The sequence below is a fragment of the Rhinatrema bivittatum genome, chromosome 17 (genome assembly GCF_901001135.1).
Source record: "Rhinatrema bivittatum chromosome 17, aRhiBiv1.1, whole genome shotgun sequence".
Lineage (NCBI taxonomy): Eukaryota > Metazoa > Chordata > Amphibia > Gymnophiona > Rhinatrematidae > Rhinatrema > Rhinatrema bivittatum.
This window is the reverse complement of record NC_042631.1, coordinates 1,761,716-1,783,316: the sequence shown is the minus strand read 5'-3', so window position 1 is coordinate 1,783,316 and position 21,601 is coordinate 1,761,716. Positions and strand designations below refer to the sequence as shown.

The following is a 21,601-nucleotide window of genomic DNA, read 5'->3' as shown; positions in this document are numbered from 1 at the left end:
CCTCCTATTAGGAAAACAGAACAAGCCAGGCTGCTATAGAGCAGACACAATGACCCAATAATGAAAAATAATGATAAAAAAAATACTTTGCTCTGCATACCCAGGAACATTTGATATCCAGGTGCCCTGAGATTGTTTTGAATTAGCAGGAGGAGGGGTGGTTTGCTTTCAACTTTCTCCTCCCTCTGTGACACACAAGCTCTGTCTCTCACACCGACTCTCAATATCACACATACCCTTTCACACAAACAGGTTTTCAATCTCACACTTACACATACAGGCTCTCAATCACTCAGTTACATACATGCTGTCTCTCACACACACACACACATACAGGCTCTCAATCACTCAGTTACATACACGCTGTCTCTCTCACACACACACACATACAGGCTCTCAATCACTCAGTTACATACATGCTGTCTCTCTCACACACTTACACACACACACACATACAGGCTCTCAATCACTCAGTTACATACATGCTGTCTCTCTCTCTCTCTCACACACACATACAGGCTTTCAATCACTCAGTTACATGCATGCTGTCTCTCTCTCTCTCTCTCTCACACACACACACATACAGGCTCTCAATCACTCAGTTACATACATGCTGTCTCTCTCTCTCTCTCTCACACACACACACAGGCTGTCAATCACTCAGTTACATACACGCTGTCTCTCTCTCTCTCTCTCTCACACACACACAGGCTCTCAATCACTCAGTTACATACATGCTGTCTCTCTCTCTCTCTCTCTCTCTCTCTCTCACACACACAAACACACACATACAGGCTTTCAATCACTTAGTTACATACATGCTGTCTCTCTCTCACACACACAGGCTGTCAATCATTCAGTTACATACACGCTGTCTCTCTCTCTCACACACACACACACAGGCTCTCAATCACTCAGTTATATACATGCTGTCTCTCTCACACACACACACAGGCTGTCAATCACTCAGTTACATACATGCTGTCTCTCTCACACACACACACACACATACAGGCTCTCAATCACTCAGTTACATACATGCTGTCTCTCTCACACACTTACACACACACACACACACACACACACACATACAGGCTCTCAATCACTCAGTTACATACATGCTGTCTCTCTCTCTCTCTCTCACACACACAGGCTGTCAATCACTCAGTTACATACATGCTGTCTCTCTCTCTCTCTCTCTCTCTCTCACACACACACAGGCTCTCAATCACTCAGTTACATACATGCTGTCTCTCTCTCTCTCTCTCACACACACAGGCTGTCAATCACTCAGTTACATACACGCTGTCTCTCTCTCTCTCACACACACACATACAGGCTGTCAATCACTCAGTTACATACATGCTGTCTCTCTCACACACAGGCTCTCAATCACTCAGTTACATACACGCTGTCTCTCTCTCTCACACACACACACATACAGGCTGTCAATCACTCAGTTACATACATGCTGTCTCTCTCTCTCACACACACACACATACAGGCTGTCAATCACTCAGTTACATACATGCTGTCTCTCTCACACACACACACACATACAGGCTCTCAATCACTCAGTTACATACATGCTGTCTCTCTCACACACACACACACACACACACATACAGGCTCTCAATCACTCAGTTACATACATGCTGTCTCTCTCTCTCTCTCTCACACACAGAGGCTGTCAATCACTCAGTTACATACATGCTGTCGCTCTCTCACACACTCACACACACACACACACACACATACAGGCTCTCAATCACTCAGTTACATACACGCTGTCTCTCTCACACACAGACACACATACAGGCTCTCAATCACTCAGTTACATACACGCTGTCTCTCTCACACATGCACACAGAGGATCTCAAACACATATGCTCGCTCGCTTGCTCACTCACTCATTCTCTCCCCCCATCGAACAAGCAACAGACAGCAGCATCTTCCTCCACTCCCAGCCCTGGCGGCTCCCATCGACAGGTTTGACGTTGGTCCTCTTTTGCTCTGCTCGCGCGCCGTTCTTCGGGCCGATGCACGCACTAGCATGGTCTCTTCTTCCCGTGCACGCGGCCACTGCTCACCACCTCCTGTTTCCGGGCCGGGGAGGACAGGAAGAAGGGTTCATGCTGGTGCCGCTGACTTCAGCTCTGCTGCTGTGTTCCGCCCGGGCTATCAGCATTTTAAGCTCAGGCGGAGGATGAATTCCTATTTCGCTCGGGCAGGGGGAGCATCTGGGTCAGCGGGGGACCGGGTAGTGTGGCGACACCGCTGCTCTAGAGCTACTCTGTGTACGAGCACGGCACTGGGTGCAAGTTACATGGAAGTCGGGGGGTAGGTTAATAACAGCACATTCCTCCTGACACCAAAACATCAGCGTGCGTACATTACCGAGGCCTGCTGCGATCTCAAAGCTAAGTTACGTACAATTGTTTTCTCTTTGTAGGCGTGGAGCGTGACTAGACTGACTTTCGAATATGATTCTGAGCCCTTTGGAAAGGAAAGGGATGCAGCCATTATAAAGATGGCAAAGGAATCGGGAGTGAAAGTAATTGTGGAAAACTCGCACACGCTCTATGATTTGGACAGGTGAGAGCTCAGCTTAGGGGGATTTACATCTCAGACAGTTTTGTATATGGAACCTTAAAGAAGGGTGAAAACCGTCCCTTGACTGAGCCCAGGCCTAGGGGTGCCTCGGCCCCACCGTTGGAGTCTTTTCTGGGAGGGGGGGGGAACCTGGAGGGCCATATTTATACTGAAATGGGGGTTGGGGGGGACACGTCATTGATTTCTGACGGAGTCTGACGTGAGCTTCTTTTCTATCTTTTACATTTGGTTGTTGGGGCTGCCTTGGGTGTATTCCCGGGGTCAGCAGGGGTCAGCTTTGATTCCCCAACTTTTTTTTTTTTTTCTTTTTGGAGCGGGAACTTTTTAAAATGTTTGCATAATCCTTTAAATCTAACGTGGGAGTCTCAGGACCCTGCATTAGGTTACCAGTTTATGTATTGATTTAGGAGTTTATATACATCATTCCAAGTGAGAATCACCAGATCACAACGGTGTGTAATGTATAACAAAGAGAAATAAAGCTTAAAGAAAGCCATGTAAACTGAGGAGGTGGTGTTAACTTAACCTAGCTGACAACTTTCTAAGTTAACCGTATCGTTAGCTCATTAATAGGCAATTTGATGTTATGCATGGATTTGCAAAATTCATGCATGCAAATCGTATGCAGAGCAGCTCATTGCAATGGGGAGGGAATCTGGGCAGGTCTATACAAAATATTGTGTATATCATGTGATAAACAGCATATATCGCACGATATATGCTATTACACGTTAGAACTCTACTGCAGCTTGATGCATCTCCTAGATAGTAACGATGGCAGAAAAAGACCAAATGGCCCATCCAGTCTGCCAGTAGGTTTCTTATGGTAATAACTGCTGCTCCGTGCAGGTTACCAACAAGCCTTATGTTAAGGGTAGCAATATTTACGATCAAAATCAAGTACTGTCAAACCCATAACAAAATTACTGCTAGTAACATGTTTACAGGGTGAGCAGCCTTCTTGATAATTCAGGCAATGCTGCTGGAACGTGCTTTGCTTTTGGACTTGGCCATAGAATCAGTCCTGTGCTTTATCCCTAACGTCTGTGCATCTGTACCCCGGACCGTCTTCTGAATCCAAGTTCCTTTTTTCCCCCGCCATCAAAGCAGAAAGCGAAGTTGCATCACATGCATCAAGGTTAATTGGTTAAGAATAGTAATCCTTGTGCCTTCTGTTACGGGAAGTAACCGCCACTCCGTACAGGTTACCCCCATGCACTCTTTCCTTCATTTACAACTGATTCACAATGTTTATCTCATGCCCTTTTGAATTTATTTACTGTTTTCTTTCTTGCCACCTCTTCTAGAAGGGTATTCAGGCATCCACCATCCTCTCCATCTAGAAATATTTCCTGATGTTTGTCTTCCCTGGAGTTTTGAATGTGACCCTTAGTTCTAGTTTCCTTTCCAACAGAAAAGGTTTGAAGTTCATGCATCATTAAGACTTTTCAGGTACTTGAAGGTCTGTATCCTTTCTCCCTGTGTCTCATCTCTTCCAGGGAATACATATTTAGATCCTTCAGCCTCTCTTCATAAGTCTGTGGATACAGACCCCACACCATTTTGGATGCCCTTTTCTGGACCACCTTCATCTTTCCTTATCCTTTTTGAGATACGGGCTCCAGAACTGAACTCTGTACTCCAGGTGAGGCCTCACCAAGGACCTGTATTAAGGGCATTATCACCTCCTTTCTCTTGCTGGTTATTCCTCTCTATCCAGCCTAGCATTCTTCTGGCTTTAGCTATTTTCTTGTCACATTCCAGAAACTATTACCCCAAGGTCCCTCTCAGCCCCCATCATATGCAGCTCTCTTGGATTACCGCACCCCAGATGCAGGACTCTGCACGTCTTGGCACTGAATCCCAGCTGCCAAATGTTCAACAAGTTTTCTTAAGTCACTTTTTGCTCTTTTGAGGTTAGAGGTCCATTCTGTTGCAGATCTTAATATCATCCACAAATAGACAAATTTTACCTTCTATCCCTTCCGCAATGTCATCACAAAGAAATTGAACAGAACCGGTCCCAAAACTGATCCCTGTGGCGCTCCACTTAATACTGTTCTCTCTTCAGAGTGGGTTCCATTTACCATTACACGCTGTCTCTTATCCACCACCCTGGCTCCCACTCCCAGGCTTCTCATATCAAAAGCTTTGCTGTAATTCAAGTAAATCACATAGTTGGATCAAGGAAGAGTGCTCTATCTTGTCACCCAATCAAAAAGTTAATCGGATTTGTCTGGCTTGACCTTCCCCTGGAGAATCCATGCTGCCTCGGGTCGAGCAATTGTAGATAGTTCACTGTCCTTTCCTTCAGCAAAGTCTCCATTAACTTTCCAACAACCGAGATAAGGTTAACCAGTTTGTAGTTTCCAGCTTCCTCTTTGCTACCGTTCTTGTGAAGCAAGACCACAACCGCTCTCCTCCAATGTTGCAGCACCACTCCTGTTTCCAGGGATCTATTGAACAGGTCTTTCAGCAAACTTGCCAACACATCTCTGAGCTCCCTTAGATTCATGGGATGAACCTCATCAGGCTCCATGGCCTTGTCCACTTTCAGTTTTCCTAGCTCGTCCCATACATTCTCTTCTGTAAATAGGGTTGCATCTACCTCACTTCTGTCCATGGTTTTGTCAACCAGCATTGGTCCATCTCCAGGGTCATCTTTAGTGAACACCGAATTGAATTATTTGCTCTATGACCAAATCCCAAAGCAAAGAATGTCAAGCAGCGTTGTATAAAGAGGGACCTTTAGGGATTCCGAGGTTTGGAAAAGAGATAACTAAGGAGTAATATGGTGGAGAGAGAAGGATGTCTCATAATACATGAGATTATCTGGCAGTAGTAAATGAGCATCTGAAAATGAGCAGTTTTCTTCTTTCTCTCACCAGAGGATGTGGTTAGTGCAGTTAGTGTAGCTGTGTTTAAAAAAGGATTGGATAAGTTCTTGGAGGAGAAGTCCATTACCTGCTATTAAGTTCACTTAGAGAATAGCCACTGCCATTAGCAATGGTTACATGGAATAGACTTAGTTTTTGGGTACTTGCCAGGTTCTTATGGCCTGGATTGGCCACTGTTGGAAACAGGATGCTGGGCTTGATGGACCCTTGGTCTGACCCAGTATGGCATGTTCTTATGTTCCACTTTATGTGACTTAATGGTTTTTCTTGTAGAATTGAGGCCATTATGATCATCTTATATCAGTGACTCTTAAACAAAATTTGTGGCTAAAGCAACTTTCTGATATCCATATTTATTTACTTAACCCAGAAAAAAGTAGGCAATTGGTCTCTCCCATCTCAAGCTTGGTGTGAGGAACGAGGGGTTCATCCTCGTTTTGGTTAAGATCCCGCTCAGTTTGGATTTTTTGCAGGATGAGTTGATTAAGGGCTTGGCCCTTAATTTCTTGAAGATACAGGTGGGGAGGGAGGGCAATTTTCAGACAGGTGAGTAAAATGCTTTGAAACTTGACCTCCTAATCGCAGCCATGCAGAGAGAGTTTCTCTGTAGGAATGTGACATCCTCCAATACATATGACTTCTGGTCCTGCCTCCCACTGTGACTTCTGGACCTGCCTCCCACTGTGACTTCTGGACCTGCCTCCCACTGTGACTTCTGGACCTGCCTCCCACTGTGACTTCTCGACCTGCCTCCCACTGTGACTTCTCGTCCTGCCTCCCACTCTTCTGCAATTTTCAAGGAGGAGCTGAGCTGGAGCATCAACTTGCTAGATTTCCTGCACCAGCATTGACATCCGTGCAGACCAACATCCAGTCCTGGAAGCTTATTAGTATCAGAGGTACCTACACCTGCATCTTTGTGTATCTCAAGTGCATTGGGAGAGAAAGCTTCCCCAACGCACAGGGTTACATTGGCGTCTAGAGCCCCTCACCTGCCAGTTCAGGTCCTTTCACAGGTTCTGGTGGAGAGACAGGGCGCATCAGTGAGCCCAGTTAATACAGCACCAGTTTTTATAAAGGGCCCTAGGGTAGCCGATTGTCTGGAAGGACACATTGGCACTCATAGTGTTAAGGAGCCATGGCAACACTGGGGGCCCACGTAAGGTCAGCCTTCATGGTACAGGTCCACAGAGCTGCAACATGGACTTCAGTCCACACATTTGATCTGGTCAGTCTGTCCCGAAAGGTTTATTTAAGGTTTAGAATGCAGCTCAGTCTCCCTCTAGGACTCCTTCTTATTTCCAGGCTGCCTTGTCAAAAAAAAAAAAAAAAATTATTGAAAATGACCTCTTGCCAGCAAAAGCATTGCTGTGCTCATTAACACTCTCCGTGCTGTGTTTTCTGCTTTTCTGTTAAAGGCAACCTGTAGCTAGGGCTTCCCCACCTGTGAAGATTCTTAAGAGAAAGCGAGCATGACTTACCTGTATCAGGTGTTTGCTGAGGACAGCAGCAGGATGTAAATATTCACAGAGCCCCCTGCCTCCCCTAGGAGGAGAATTCTGCTTAAGCTCAGAGCTTCTCTAAAAGCTTCTGACCAGGGTTCTGTCTGACATTACACCCCTGAGAGGAGAACACTTGCTACAGGTAAGTAACTTTCACTTTATTGGAGCAATATAAGTATAACTAAGATGTCAAGCACCAGTATACTATTATGGGAGACAGATCGATTACAGGCTGTTTAACATAAGTCAAGGACGTTGCCTCAGGTTCAGTGCATCTCTGAACCATGACTGTTAAAAACTGGGAAGGTATAACGGCTGATGTCATCAGATTTTATATATGTATTTTAAACACCTGCCGCTTGTCGCTTGGCAGAATGCTGCAGTCTAGTCTAGTTTTGCAGATCTTTTGTTGTTGTGTCTTTGATATGAGAAATACCTGATTTTATGCTTCTGGTGGGAAGTGCAAGGTGAAGAGAAGTATATTCTCTTCCACCCACCTGTTTTCCTTTTGATAGCTCTCACGGCCTCGTCCCTCCCTTGCACAGCAGAGCAGGCTGCAGTCTCTGAGATTTCAGTGCAGAGCACAGAGGACGAGTCACGCAGCAGGCCGTGTGCAGAGCCGACGTTCTGATTGCTTTAGTAATGAGTCTCTCCTCTCACCGTGTGCAGGAAGAAGAGAAAAGCAGTCATCTGGGTGGAACTCAGGAATGCTTTAAAGGTGCCACAGAAAATGAATAATAATACATAAAGCAGCCAAGAGGGTTGCATAAGATTTTTCATTTTTGGCTGGGGAATGAGGAAGAGAACTTCGGGCAGGTGTAATAGGCTTGGGAGCTTGACAGGTTATGTGAGTCTTGTGTAAATTGCACTTGGAATAGATAATTCAGCAGTTCAGCTTCTTCCTTTTCAAGAACCAACATTTTGCAGTAGAAAATGCTAATGAGAACAATGTGGGAGGAGTAAATACATTGCATCTTTATACTTTACAGTTTAAGAATATCTGATCCGCTGAGGTGTGGACTAATTACATGGTTCTCTTATTGTACTGATTGCTCTAGCTCTGCTAATAATAGAGCAGGGTTTCTGCCAGATTGCAAGATTCGACTTCTCCTTCATCTTAGTCTGTGGGAAGGGACCTTGCTGCCGTTTTGAGATGATTTTCACAGTGGGCGTTAGACAGCGTAGCCTGCACACTGTGGTATTGTCATATATGCACGAGAGAGAAGGCAGGCAGGTAGCTGCAACCCCACCCCTCCCAAAAATAACAATTTGCCATAGCAGGGCAGCAAATAAAGTAGTGAAATCTGCAGTACAGCAGAGACCTCCCGCACCATGTTGGTAATTGTACAGCTTGTAAAAGAAGAGGGCCTGGAAAAATCCTAAGAAAACCTGGCCACTTAGAGCTTTTATGGCCAGGGAGCTGCAAGCACCTCAGAGCTCACAAGTCTGAGGTAGGGCTGAGAGAAGCTGCAGACAAGTTGCCTCCCTGCTGCCCAATTGCATATCTCACTAAGGCTGTGACCCTGCTCACACCTTGTTTGCTTATTCCTGTAAGTTCCTGAGGAGTTGTGTTCAGTGAAAAGCAGCAAAGCTCCCCAGAAGCCCCAAGGGAGACACTACCATGAATATGAAGGCAGGCTGCAGTAAAAGGATCTTCCAATCCCCCTGCAAAGTGCTGCATTAGTTCCAGAAATAGAAATGTAAAATATGAAAAGGTTAACCAATAAGTGTACTCTTACCATTTCTGCCGTTGAATATGTTAGCGGGAGCTGGGCTTGGAGTCTCTTAGACATTGTCACACACACACCCCATCTTGTGCCGCCTTTAAGTTTATTGATGTTTTTTACTCTGCTCTATTTGTTTCTTGTATTTTTTTGTATTTGTGTGGCGTTATTGTACTTTATTTGTATGTGTGCAGATAAATTCTTTTAAATAAAGAATAATGCATTTGATTTCTTAGCAAAGTCAGGAACAGATAATGAAGTTTTGCAGGAATGATACTGGGATGTTGGACATGATGTGCTATGCTCAGTTTTATAGTCCATCAGGAAAATCAGATTAAAATTAGGCAAACATATCAGCCAGATCCATGGCCCTTTTGAATCTGCAAGACCAGCAAGCAAGCATCTATTACATCTTTCTTGCCAGGATCACTTTGTGTCCTGAGTGGGTCACATATTTAAACTTTGCAAGGGTCCAGGCTGAAAGGTCAAGAATTTGGTACACAGGGTAGGTACATTATAGTTTATACTATAGAGGACAGTCTTTAAATTGTCTGCATTAGGACAAAGACTATGGTCTTTGCACCACTTCCCAAAGTGAAAATCCACGTGTACATAGCTACAAAGTCTTGCATGGTCATTTGCCTCAGTTTTTTCTGTGCTAGAATTTTGCTGGAAAAGTATGCACAAAGATTTGAAAATGTAATCTTAAGTGCCTATTCATTTGACCCAAACACAACCCAGAATATGGCTAAAAGTAAATATATCAAACAATGCACAAAGTTAGCCGCATTGAGGGAGGGCAATTTTCAGACAGGTGAGTAAAATGCTTTGAAGCTTGACCTCCTAATCCATAGTAATAAATCTCATTTGGTTAATTTATTTGCACCAAACCATGTTCTTTTAAAAGATGAATCAAATTCATTCTAAAATAAAATGTTTGCCTCTTGCCCAGTTGCGTGTTTTAGAAGGTTGGCGACAGCTATGGACTTTAACGCTTCTCTTTCTGGTTTTATTTAGAATAATTGAGCTCAATGATCAGAAGCCACCCTTGACATACAAACGCTTCCAAGCCATCATCAGTCGCATGGAACTACCCAGGCAGCCTGTCTGCAGCATCACAGAGCCACAGATGGAGACCTGCAAGGCAGAGATTCAGCAGAACCATGATGAAACATATGGGGTGCCATCTTTGGAGGAGCTGGGTATGAGCGCAGGAAGAGGCTGGAAGCATGTCATAATTTACCAGAATCCTTTTGCTTGTTATTGAGGCAAGATTGTGGAATCCTTGAATCAGAGCTGTTTGTTCCGGCCTGATAGCACTGAGGATTGAAGGGTTTTAATGCTGAGATTGTGTAGAAGAAAAGGAGAGTAATAAAGCTCTCACATTCCTTATCCTTACCAGACCAGTTTTTCTGCCCTACTAGCGGATGGAGACAGAGAATGAACGCTTTGCTGGCAGCAGCCTTATAAGGAGCTGTGCCACTTGCAACCTTTGGCATTTCTCTGTCTCCAGCAGATGGTAGAGGTGCCAAACGTGCAGTCATTGGACTTTTGTGAGCAAACTCTGAAGGTTTTCTCTCCCCCACTCTTTCTGAGTGTGACGGCAAGCGTGTGGGTGTCGGTGACCTTTGTACTGCCTGAGCTCATATACCAGTTTGAAAGGATCATCAACATTTCCTCTGGTTTGCAGTGCTGGGGGTACATTTTTAATTTCAAGCTCAGCCTTTCGGCTTAGTGACAATTCCTTTTCCAAGGTCATGGTAATGGTAGCGGCAGTGCTCAGGAAGGAAGGTGCATTAGTCCATCCATATGTAAATGACTGGTCAAGTCGAGTGAAGTCAGAAGAGGAACGTTTCTTGGACATGGGCTGGTTCGTTCGGCTGTTACAGGACCTAGGCCAGGTGATCAAATTTCACAAGCTTCAGCCCTCTCCGATCCTGGAATATCTGGGGGCTTGCTTTAACGCTCTGCGAGACAAATTCTCTCTCAGAACGGAAAGGATGAACAGGCTTCAAACTTGAGTGCACCAGTTTCTTTGGCTGTCAGTATCCGCCGTGCGGGATTATCTTCAGGTTCAATGGTTGATGGCATCAACCTTGGATGTGGTCTCTTGGGCAGCAGCTCATATGTGCTTGTTGCAGAGGGCCCTTCTTTTTTGCTGGAAGCCTCGTTTACAAGATGTCTGAATGCTGCTTCTCTTGGAGGCCAAGTGCAGCCTCTGAACACACGGTCTATCCGTGGAGCTGGAAGTCTCAGATTGGATAGTCATAACTATGCGTGCAAGTCTCAGTGGCTGGGGAGCTCATTGTCAGGGGTGTAAGGTGCAGGGTCTCTGAAATACAAGGGAAGAGTTGTGGCCCATTAGTCGTCTAGAGGCAAGAGCTATCAGGAGGCCCTACCGGTAGCGAGGGGGTAAGCAGTAAGAGTGTTTTCGGACAGTGCGACAGCGATGCCCTAGATAAATGGAGGAACCAAGAGCACAGTGGTTTCCGCGGAGACTAAGCTGCTGTTTGGGTGGGCAGAGTGTCACTTCTTATCAATCTCAGCTGCGCATATTACCAGAGTAGAAAATGTTCGGCTGGACTTTTAAGCAGGCACACCTTCTATTCTATTGAATGGAAATTGTTAGGATAGCGTTCCAGCTAGATTCGAGACAAATAGGGGGTCCCGCAGATGGACTTGATGGCGCTGTCAGAGAATGCCAAATGTCTGCAGTTTTTCAGCATGAGACGGAGCAGGGTTGGAAAGTCTAGGATGCTCCGGTTCAGATATGGCCTCCAGGGGTCCTGCTATATGTGTTTCCACATAGGCAGGGTGGTGCAAAGGATTCAGAGGCACCAAGGGCCGGAGATCTGATGTATCTCAGAGGTTTGAACACGTGCAGGTTTGCTTTTGTCTTGTGAGAGGAGAAGGTTGAAGATTAAAGGGTAACTCGGATGATGTAGTATCAGCATTGCTGATTGCTAGTGTCAGATTTCATTGGCCTACGTCTGGGACTGGAAGATGTTTGAGTTTGGTGTAGGAAAGTGGACCTGCTTCCATTACAGATGTCAGTTTTGGACTTCCTTATTGCAGAAGGGACTGCAGAGGTCTCCCCCTGAATTCTCTCAAGGTGCATGTGGCAGTGCTTTGTTTCCTTGGTAAAATTCAGAATGCCTCTTAGCCACATCCAGATGAGATGCCAATGTTTCTCCAGGGGGGGTCGGTTAAACAATTACAAACCCCCAAGTCAGGGGGATGGTCCCCAGCTGGTGTCTTATTCTGTTTTTGAAAGCATTGGGTGTGGCGCTGTTTGAACCTCTTAAAGCATCTCTGAAAGCCCTGACATTGAAGGAAGTGGTTCTGGTAGTAATTTGTTCAGTGCGCCGGGTCTCGGAGCTCAGGCCTTATCCCCTGGAGATCCATGCTTGAAGATTAATTCGGAAGGAGTTTCCATTTGCACAGTACCCTCTTTACCAAAAGTGGTCTCTGCTTTTTGTCTGGACCACCAGAGTTTTGGAAAGACACTTGGGAGGAGGATGCATGACGTTCATTCAGGTTCCAGTAACTGTTTTAGTCTGAGGGTGCGTAATTTATAGAAATCTGCTTTTACTAAATTCTGGATGTAGACTTTCTATGAAAGTCTCGAATCCAGGAAAATGCCCTATTGATGAAATCATGATATCCTGTCATTCGAAAGTAAATTTAGACATCTCAACTGGTTGTGGTTGTCCAGATAAAAACATTACTTCTCTTTTTGTTAAAGTATTTAAAGACCAGCAGTTATTGCTTGTGAGCCCATATGTTTGTACTGCTCAGTGGACACACAAAAGGTCAGATGGCATCTAAGGCTACGATTGTTAGATGGGTTGAGGCAGCCATCACGTTCGCCTACATTTCTAAAGGTTGATTGGATCCAAAGGGTCTTCGGGCTCACTTCACTTTTGCCCAGGTAACTTCCTGAGTGGAGAGCCAGATTCTTGCCATAGGAGATTTATAGGGCTGCTAAGTGGTCTTCATTACTACCTGCGTGTGCAGGCTTGAGAGGGGCAAGTCTCATATGATCCTTTCCAGGTTAAGGGTAACTTGGATACTTCTCATGCATCTGGATGGTTTAGTAAGGGCAATAAGGAAGGTAAAATATAGGTTTCTTATCTGCTAATTTTTCTTTCCTGAAGTCTGACCAGACCAGAGACGCACCCATTGGCCTACTTATATGTAGAAATATAATAGCTCAGAATTCTGTTTTCGAGCTCTGTCGGAAAAAGTTCACCAAGTTTGGGTTTTTTTGTAGGTTGTTTTGGAAAAGTAATACTGCAGGTGATGTAGTTCTAGCAAAGCTTTTATTCTGTCTTTCCCTGCTGGTAGGGGAGAAAAGGTCATGCATATGGAGTGATTTGGTAGGGCTTCAGGAAAGAAAATCAGCAGATAAGAAACCTAATTTTCCCTTAGCTCTTCAGACTGCGGTTCTCTAGCTCAATGGTAGAATCTTTGATTGTAAGACCTGGGGTAGCTGACTCAGATCCCAAGGTCTCTAGTTAAGTGATAGAACTAGAAGCAGCTCAGTGTTAGAGCAATTGTGGGACAAACTAAACATACTTTTATTTGCTAAATTACTACCTAAGTCAAATAGAACCGTAATGCATTTCAAAAGGACATGGGCTACATAACGGAGGATGCTTAGTGGCTAGAGGAAAGACATGAAGAGGTAACTCCAGGAGTATCAGTTCTGCATGGGGTATTCTGCTTAGAGCAGCAGTTACAACCCTAAACATTTTGTTGGGTGGATTGGATTGACTGTTTGGGCCTTTATTGGCTGCATGGGAATTAATATTTTTCTTTCTTTTGATGAGGTTGTTTTGGTGCTTCTCATCGCATCTTAGGGTTTTGTACTGAAGGACTGGGTCCAGCCGTATGGCGTGGCGGAGAGACTGAGGCTTTGGCACGACTTGATAAGCACTTGGAACGAAAGGTAAAGGGAGAATCTATTACGCTTGGTTTTTTAGGGGTTTTTTTTACACAAGTTTATCTGATAGAACAAAACTGAGTTGAAGATTTCTTGCAGGGCTCGCTCTCAATAGAAGCTGATGATGATGTTTTGGCTCCATGCAGGCTTAGCTTAGTGTCTGTGTCGTGATGATGCAGGTGTTAATGTTTAGGATTTCTTTAATAAGCAAAAATAAAAATGTTGTTTTTATCACTCGACTTTGTGTACAGTGCTATTGAATTAAGTTAATGAATGAGCAGGCACTTGACTGAACTTAATACTTTCTTTTGCTCCTCTTGTCCTCCTCCTCTTACTGAAGGCTTGGGTTGCCAACTACGAGAGACCAAGGATGAATGCCAACTCCCTGCTGGCTAGTCCTACAGGGCTGAGTCCTTACCTGAGATTTGGCTGCTTATCCTGTAGATTATTTTATTACCGGCTTCGAGACCTTTATAAGAAGGTAAGTTTGTGTACTTTGGTTATCTGGAGATATTGGGATGGGGTATGGATAGAGAAACTGACGGTTTGACATGCGTTCGGACGCGTATCCATAACCCCCGATGCAATACGGGGATTAGCGCATCCAAAACGCCACATAGCTCAAGCGCTCATCACATGTAAATTCCATGTAGATGAGGCTATTGGCTAATCCCCGTGATACAAAAAATTTCCTGTGCGCCCATTGCTACTCTGCAAATTTTACAGCAGCCTGGGGCTGGCATAATGGTAAGCCATGCTCAAGGACCCATTGAAAAAGAGAGAAAAATCCTGCTTTCTGTGATTCTTAATAGTATTGCAACAATACTAAGGAGGAGGAACCAAATAAAGCAGATCTAGTTTAAAAAGAAAAGTTATTGGGGAAAAAAAAATTCTGGATGCCCAATAGACACACGAGATACACGGTCCAAGCCATGAATCTTCAGCTTGTCTATGCCGAGAGCGGGAGAAAATGGATGCTCGTAGATTGACACGAGATACACGATCCAAGCCATGAATCTTCAGCTTGTCTATGCCAAGAGCGGGAGAAAACGGATGCTCGTAGATTGACACGAGATACACGGTCCAAGCCATGAATCTTCAGCTTGTCTATGCCGGGAGCGGGAGAAAACGGATGCTCGTAGATTGACACGAGATACACGATCCAAGCCATGAATCTTCAGCTTGTCTATGTCGGGAGCGGGAGAAAACGGATGCTCGTAGATTGACACGAGATACACGATCCAAGCCATGAATCTTCAGCTTGTCTATGTCGGGAGCGGGAGAAAACGGATGCTCGTAGATTGACACGAGATACACGATCCAAGCCATGAATCTTCAGCTTGTCTATGCCGGGAGCGGGAGAAAACGGATGCTCGTATATTGAGTGTTCATTTTCTCAGTCCACTTGACAGCCACCTCTCCTGGGCGCCCGATGCTGAGGAGGTGCTAAGCACGTCCACATTTTTCCTACTGCTTCCTTTTTTATGTGACCCCTAATTTAAATATCGCATCGCGCGCCCAGGAGAGGTGGCTGGGCGTGCGTTAGGAAAACGGGTGCTGAACACTGAGCACAAATATTGCATCGGCCCCAAAGATTGCCAGGCCCATGCAATCCGTTTTCCCTGCTCACTCCTGTATCAGATTCTATTTGCTTTCCAGCTTTGTCTCTTTGCTTTCTTACCACAGTAAAGATTTTACTGCTGGGCCCAGACATTCCAGTATCATTTTTACCCCAGGTGTCTCCACTGAGAGGCAGTTTTATTCATTTTGACAGAATGCAGCTGTTTGAGACAATGTATAGCTTTTTTTCAAAATTTGTAATCTGGGTACAAATTCATAAAAATAAAAAAAAAAGTGCACCATGCAGCACTGCCGTTCAAGCTCAGTGCTTGAACGGCAGTGCTGCATGGCGCCATGAAGAGGGACTGGAGTGGGATTCCCTGGCCGGCGGAGGCTGGGGAATCCTCTGCCATTGGTTAACAATATCTGATAGCCAGACTCTAAGACCACTGTTGCATGCATGACCCTAGGCTAGGACCAGTGCTTCAAGGGAGGGAGAGGGATATAAAATATGGGTAAATACCCTGGGTAGCTGTGAATGAAGGCACATGGCAACGTTTCCTGGCCCTTGTTCCAACTGAGCTGGAAGGATAAAGAAGGAGGAAACTATTGGATCAAAACAAATGGATCGAGTAGTGGAAGTGCCGCAGGTGCAATCTCCTCGTCTATGGTCCTTTGCTCATAGTTGAAATGAGAGCTGGGAGGAGAGAATTGGAAGGAGACTACACATGATGGTTCTTTGGTTTGTGCTAGAAGAGAAAAGAATAACTAAAGATGCTTAGTGATACAAGGAAGATATAAACAAATCTGTGGTTTCCCCTGTCACTATCAGTAAAGCATATGTGGTGCCTTATAACTGTAAGATAATTTGCAGTATGTTTATGTAGAACTGTCCAGCTAAATTGCTCTTTCAATATGGGGTATGTTTAATGATTATTTTGGATAATATCTTAATACCACAGTGGCAATTTTATTTAATAACCAATTTTCTGAAAACAAAAGTGTACAATTAAAATGATGTTGATTTTGGTTTTATTTGTTTGTTTTTATTTAAAACATTTCTTAATGACACACGCCACAGATTGTGGCAATTTACAATAAAACATACATAATAAAAGGCCTGAAATTGCATATTACATCCTGTCGTATCTTGTTTCTTAAGTGAGTTTTAAATTCATTTATATTTATTAACACTAGAAATAGGTCTAGGTGATGTAGAATCAAATGTTCATAAAATTTAACAATACAAAATAATATAAACAGATACAAAAAAATCCACAGATTGAATATATACAACTACATGTAGACTAATCTAAAAAGAAGTCTTTAACAAACCTCTGAATGTTTTGACTGAGTCACAAAGCCAGAGTTCTGTGGGAAAGGAGTTCCATAGGATTGGATCAGCAACAGAAAAAGAGCAATCCGGAGTAGTATGTAATCGAGCCAATTTAGGAGAAGGAATGTCCAAAAGGCCCCTCTAAGAAGACTGTAAATTTATGGATGGTTGGTAAAACTTCAAAATAGCATTGGACCGAAGACAGGACTGACATTAATCAAGTTAAAAATTGTCATACCGATTTTATATTTAAGCCTTTCACTAATAGAGAGCCAGTGTAAATCCATCAAAACCGGAGTGAAGTGATCAAAGCATTTCAAATCTGCAATTAACCGAGCTGCAGAGTTTAAAAACAATTGTAACGGTTGAAATATTGAACAAGGGATGCCAGCATAAAGACCATTACGTAGTCAATGATAGGAAGAATCAAAGCTTGTAGTACAGTGCGGAATTCAGTAGCATGTAAAAGCTTCATCCAGTTCATAACTCAGGCTAGCTTACTCCTGTTGACCTATCCTTCAAAAGGCTTGGGTAAAATGCTAACCATTGAGTTAATGCAGCTTTATACTTGTTCCCCGAGGGCAAGCAGGATGGTAGTCCTCACACCTGGGTGACATCAGATGGATCCCCAATGCGGAAAACCTATGTCAAAGTTACTAGAACTTTGACTACCGTACATCGACGGAGACTGGTGCTGATGCTTCTTTGGCTTCCCTCAATGCTCGGTCCAGTTCTTCCCTGGTGCCGAGGCTGATGACGAGTTACCCGATGTACTCGGCCTGCAGGAGATTGACAATGGTCAGTCCTGTCCGCCAGCAAGTTACTAGAACTTTGACTAGGCACACTGAGCATGCCCAGCATTCCCTATACTCTGTGTCCACGCGGGGTCCTTCTCTTTTTCTGCAGAGCTGTAAGCATTGCGGTGTGAGTGAGCTCACTTTGGCTGTTTTTTGGCCTTGTGGAAAACTTTGTTTTTCATGGATTTTTTTGTCGTTGTTCCATTGCTGGGTCCCTCTCTGTACCTTCCCGTAGTGTCTCCTAGTCAGGCTTTTTGGCGATTCAGGTAAGTTTCCTTTCCCAGTCGATTGCCCCCACCCCATGGTGTCTGTGAATTGGTGCCTGCCAACCATCGCTGCCCCGCTGCCATAGTCTTCCATTAGTATCCCTTTTTGTGCGTCCGTCTGGGAGGGAACTGGGGAAGGCCTGATCTCATCGCCGCGCGCTTCCACGCGTGAATCGGCACTCGCATGCTCATGCATGTGCCTATATGAAATCAGGAGCACATGTGTGCGTGCGGGTAGCCGATTTTATAACATGCACGTGTCCATATGCGCACATGGACACCCACACGTGGCTTTGAAAATTTACCCATAAGTGTTAAATGATGAAACGGTACTGATGCAAGCTTCTAATTAATGGGAATATCTTATTACTCATTGAAAAAGTCCACAGGCTTAGAAGAAAATCTTTCTGGCCCTCCTAATGCGTAATATAGGGCTTACTAGCTGATTTTCATGTTAGGAAGTTTGAAGGCCACAGTGCAGAATTTGTAAGCACGTTTCCATGCCTCACATGTGCCAGGAGGTTAGTATATAGCAGCATCTCTTGCCTGCCAGAGGCTGGCTTTCATCCAGCTCTCATTCTTGAGACAAAAGCAGCAGTTTATGGAGGAGTAAAATGTGGTGGTGGTGCTATAACATGGGCAGCAGGATCTCGTCCCTGAAGGGACTATAATCTTTATGGATTCTATTAGTTTCTGTGAACTATTGCTTTTATTTTCCAGGTGAAGCGGAGCAGTTTACCACCTCTCTCACTCTACGGTCAGCTCCTGTGGCGCGAGTTTTTTTACACAGCTGCCACCAATAACTCCAAATTTGATCGGATGGAAGGGAATCCGATCTGTGTCCAGATCCCCTGGGATAAGAACCCAGAAGCCTTAGCTAAGTGGGCAGAAGGCAAAACTGGCTTCCCTTGGATTGACGCCATCATGACCCAGCTCAGGCAGGAGGGTTGGATCCATCACTTAGCCAGGCATGCTGTGGCCTGCTTCCTGACCAGGGGAGATCTCTGGAACAGCTGGGAGTCTGGCGTCCGAGTAAGTGCTGAGCATCTCCATTCATTGAGTACAAAGCAGAAAGAACTGAGATTATAACCTTGTGCTTCCCAGCCCTTCAGGTCTCATTTTAAATGTTGGTTCTGAAAGGGAAACTGTTACAAACATCTGATTCCCTGCAGTCCTGAGCTCTATCCCATCTCCTCCAGGATGGCAGGAAATGCTTTTTTGCATTACTTTGCACCACTCATGACTGGAGAGACAGCAGTAGTCTGAGTGTGTGAGGCTTGATCTAATTTGTTAGTTCTGATGCATTTCTGTTTTACCTCCGTTGTATATACGTTGGGTGTATTATTTTTAGAGATCTTCATATGCAGATAGCTATATAAAATAAACTGCTCTTGCATAGACTTAAATATGTTGTTGCACAATGCCCAGCAGATACCCATACATAGAGGACTATAGCTCCAGTTAACTTTTAGAAAATAAATGTGCTAGTGAAGTGTCCTCTGTGTGCTGATTTTCCTCAGTCTTATAATGCCTGTATCTTTTCTCGGGTCTCTGTAAGATCATTTGTTCTCTCTTTCCTTGGTAGGTATTTGATGAGCTCTTACTGGATGCAGATTTCAGTGTGAATGCAGGGAGCTGGATGTGGCTCTCCTGTAGTGCCTTCTTCCAACAGTTCTTCCACTGCTATTGCCCTGTGGGTTTCGGACGTCGAACTGACCCCAGTGGTGATTATGTAAGGTGAGGAGATGATTTGCATAGGGGCTTCTGTCATTGTTAACGCAGGCTGGGTCATGAGCTCTGGGAAGTGTCCCGTTTATCATACGCTTGCCATACGCTGGTCACTCCCTTGACCTTATATTCATCAACCACTGCTTCCTACCATCCCACCCCCCCCACCTGCTCCCCTGTACCTTGGTCCGACCACTTCCTCATAAAAGCCCTCCTCCCCCTTAACTTCCCTACTACCCCCACTCCCTCAAACAACACCACCTTCACCTTCAGGAAACCCTGCTCTGGAGATGAACTGGCTCTTGCCATTTCCAACACATCCACTAGCCTTGACTGCTCCAGTTCAGAGACTGCCATCAAATCCTGGCTCAGCATGACTCTTGAAATTGCTGACAAACTATGCCCCATCTCCAGACGTAACATTACCCAACCCACAAAAAATCATCAACCCTGGTACACGACTGAACTAAGATCCCTAAAAAATACCCTCAGGCAGCGTGAGAGAAACTGGCGTAAAGCCCCCTCACCCCAACTCGCCTCAAGTTTCAAAACTACCCTTCACCAATATAGAATAACCACCCTCAAAACAAAAAGAGACTACTTTTCAGCTAAGATCCACCAATACATGTACAACCCGAAAGCCCTTTTCAATTATGTTGCCAACCTCACCAAATCCTCTCAGCCCACTATCCCTGAGAATGATGCCTCCACTAAGAGCGAAGAAATCGCCCAGTATTTCCTCACAAAAATCACCAACATCCTCCGCAGATTTCAACACCCTTCTCCATCCACCTCCCCTTCCCCCTCCCTCCAACCTTCCCCCACTTCACCCACCCTCCAAACCCTTGACCTGACTTCCGCTAAAGAAGTGGAATCTATTCTCAGAAAACTCAAACCAGCTTCCCACCCTTCAGACACCATTCCCACAAAATCCCTCCTCTCCATCCCGAACACTATATCCAAACCCATCGCAGACATCATAAACTCCTCCCTCTCTTCAGGCTCTGTCCCAGATGCTCTTAAACAAGCTATTGTCAAGCCCCTCCTAAAAAAACCAACACTAGACCCTAAAGACCCCGCTAACTTCCGCCCTATCTCTAACCTGCCCTTCCTATCCAAAATTATGGAAAAGATTGTAAACATCCAACTTACAGAATATTTAGAAAGCAACAACATTCTGCATCCAGCCCAATACGGCTTCCGTAAATACCTCAATACAGAAACCCTCCTGCTCTCCCTCACGGACCACTTACTCATAGGCATGGACCGAGGCAACTGTTACCTCCTCGCCCTACTCGACATCTCAGCTGCCTTTGATACCATCAACCATAACCTCCTCATCAACCGGCTATCCGAAATAGGCATCTCAGGCCTAGCCCTACTATGGTTTAAATCCTACTTATCTAACAGAAAGTTCTCCGTCAAGATAGGAAACGCCAACTCCACACTCTATCCCTTGTCTCAAGGTGTCCCACAAGGCTCCTCCCTCTCCTCCACCCTTTTCAACATTTATCTCACACCTCTATGTCAGCTCCTCACAGACCTCGGCCTCAAATTCTACCTCTATGCAGATGACGTTCAAATCGTCATTCCCATTCACAACTCTCTCTCAGATGCCCTTGCCTTCTGGAACACATGTCTTGCCAACATCAATGACTTCCTCACCAACATCCACCTCGCTCTAAACTCCTCCAAAACAGAGCTGCTCCTTATCTCTCCTCACCTCCCTCCCAAACCACCGATCTCCAACGATCCAGCTTTCAACGTCATAACACCCCAACCCACAGTAAGAGACCTTGGGGTTATCATAGATCAACAACTCAATCTCAAAAAACAGATCAACTCCATCCTCAAAGAAGGTTTCTTCAAGCTTCACATCCTGAAGAAACTCAGACCCCTCCTCCACTATCATGACTTCCGCACCGTCGTCCAAGCCACCCTTTCCTCAAAGCTGGACTACTGTAATGCCCTCTTCCTTGGCCTACCCTCCTCCACCACCAAGCCCTTACAAATGCTCCAGAATGCCATCGCCAGGGTCATCACCAACTCAAGGAAAGCTGATCACATTACCCCAATACTCAAAGAACTCCACTGGCTCCCCATCGCATCCCGAATTCTCTTCAAAATTCTAACCATAGTGCACAAGTCCATCCACTCGCACAATTCCAATTGGTTGGATGAACCCTTTCGTCCTATACGCACTGAACGACCCACTCGCACTGTCAACAAAGGC

At 45.0% G+C, this 21,601-nt stretch overlaps 1 protein-coding gene across 4 annotated transcripts in view; it reads left to right on the top strand.

Moving 5' to 3' along the window:
• The window catches only part of CRY2 (cryptochrome circadian regulator 2), a 41,065-nt gene that overhangs the window by 13,320 nt on the left and 6,144 nt on the right, over window positions 1-21,601 (top strand). For 3 of the 4 annotated variants that reach the window (XR_003853199.1, XM_029582248.1, XM_029582247.1), the window contains exons 3-8: window positions 2,453-2,595; window positions 9,754-9,938; window positions 13,599-13,687; window positions 14,022-14,162; window positions 18,361-18,672; window positions 19,226-19,377. Coding sequence is in view for 3 of the 4 variants with exons in the window: in XM_029582248.1 (XP_029438108.1) it covers window positions 2,453-2,595; window positions 9,754-9,938; window positions 13,599-13,687; window positions 14,022-14,162; window positions 18,361-18,672; window positions 19,226-19,377 (1,022 nt within the window). In the remaining variant the exon portion in view is untranslated. The remainder of the gene's footprint in view (window positions 1-2,452; window positions 2,596-9,753; window positions 9,939-13,598; window positions 13,688-14,021; window positions 14,163-18,360; window positions 18,673-19,225; window positions 19,378-21,601) is intronic. The other variant, XM_029582249.1, reaches the window with a different exon arrangement.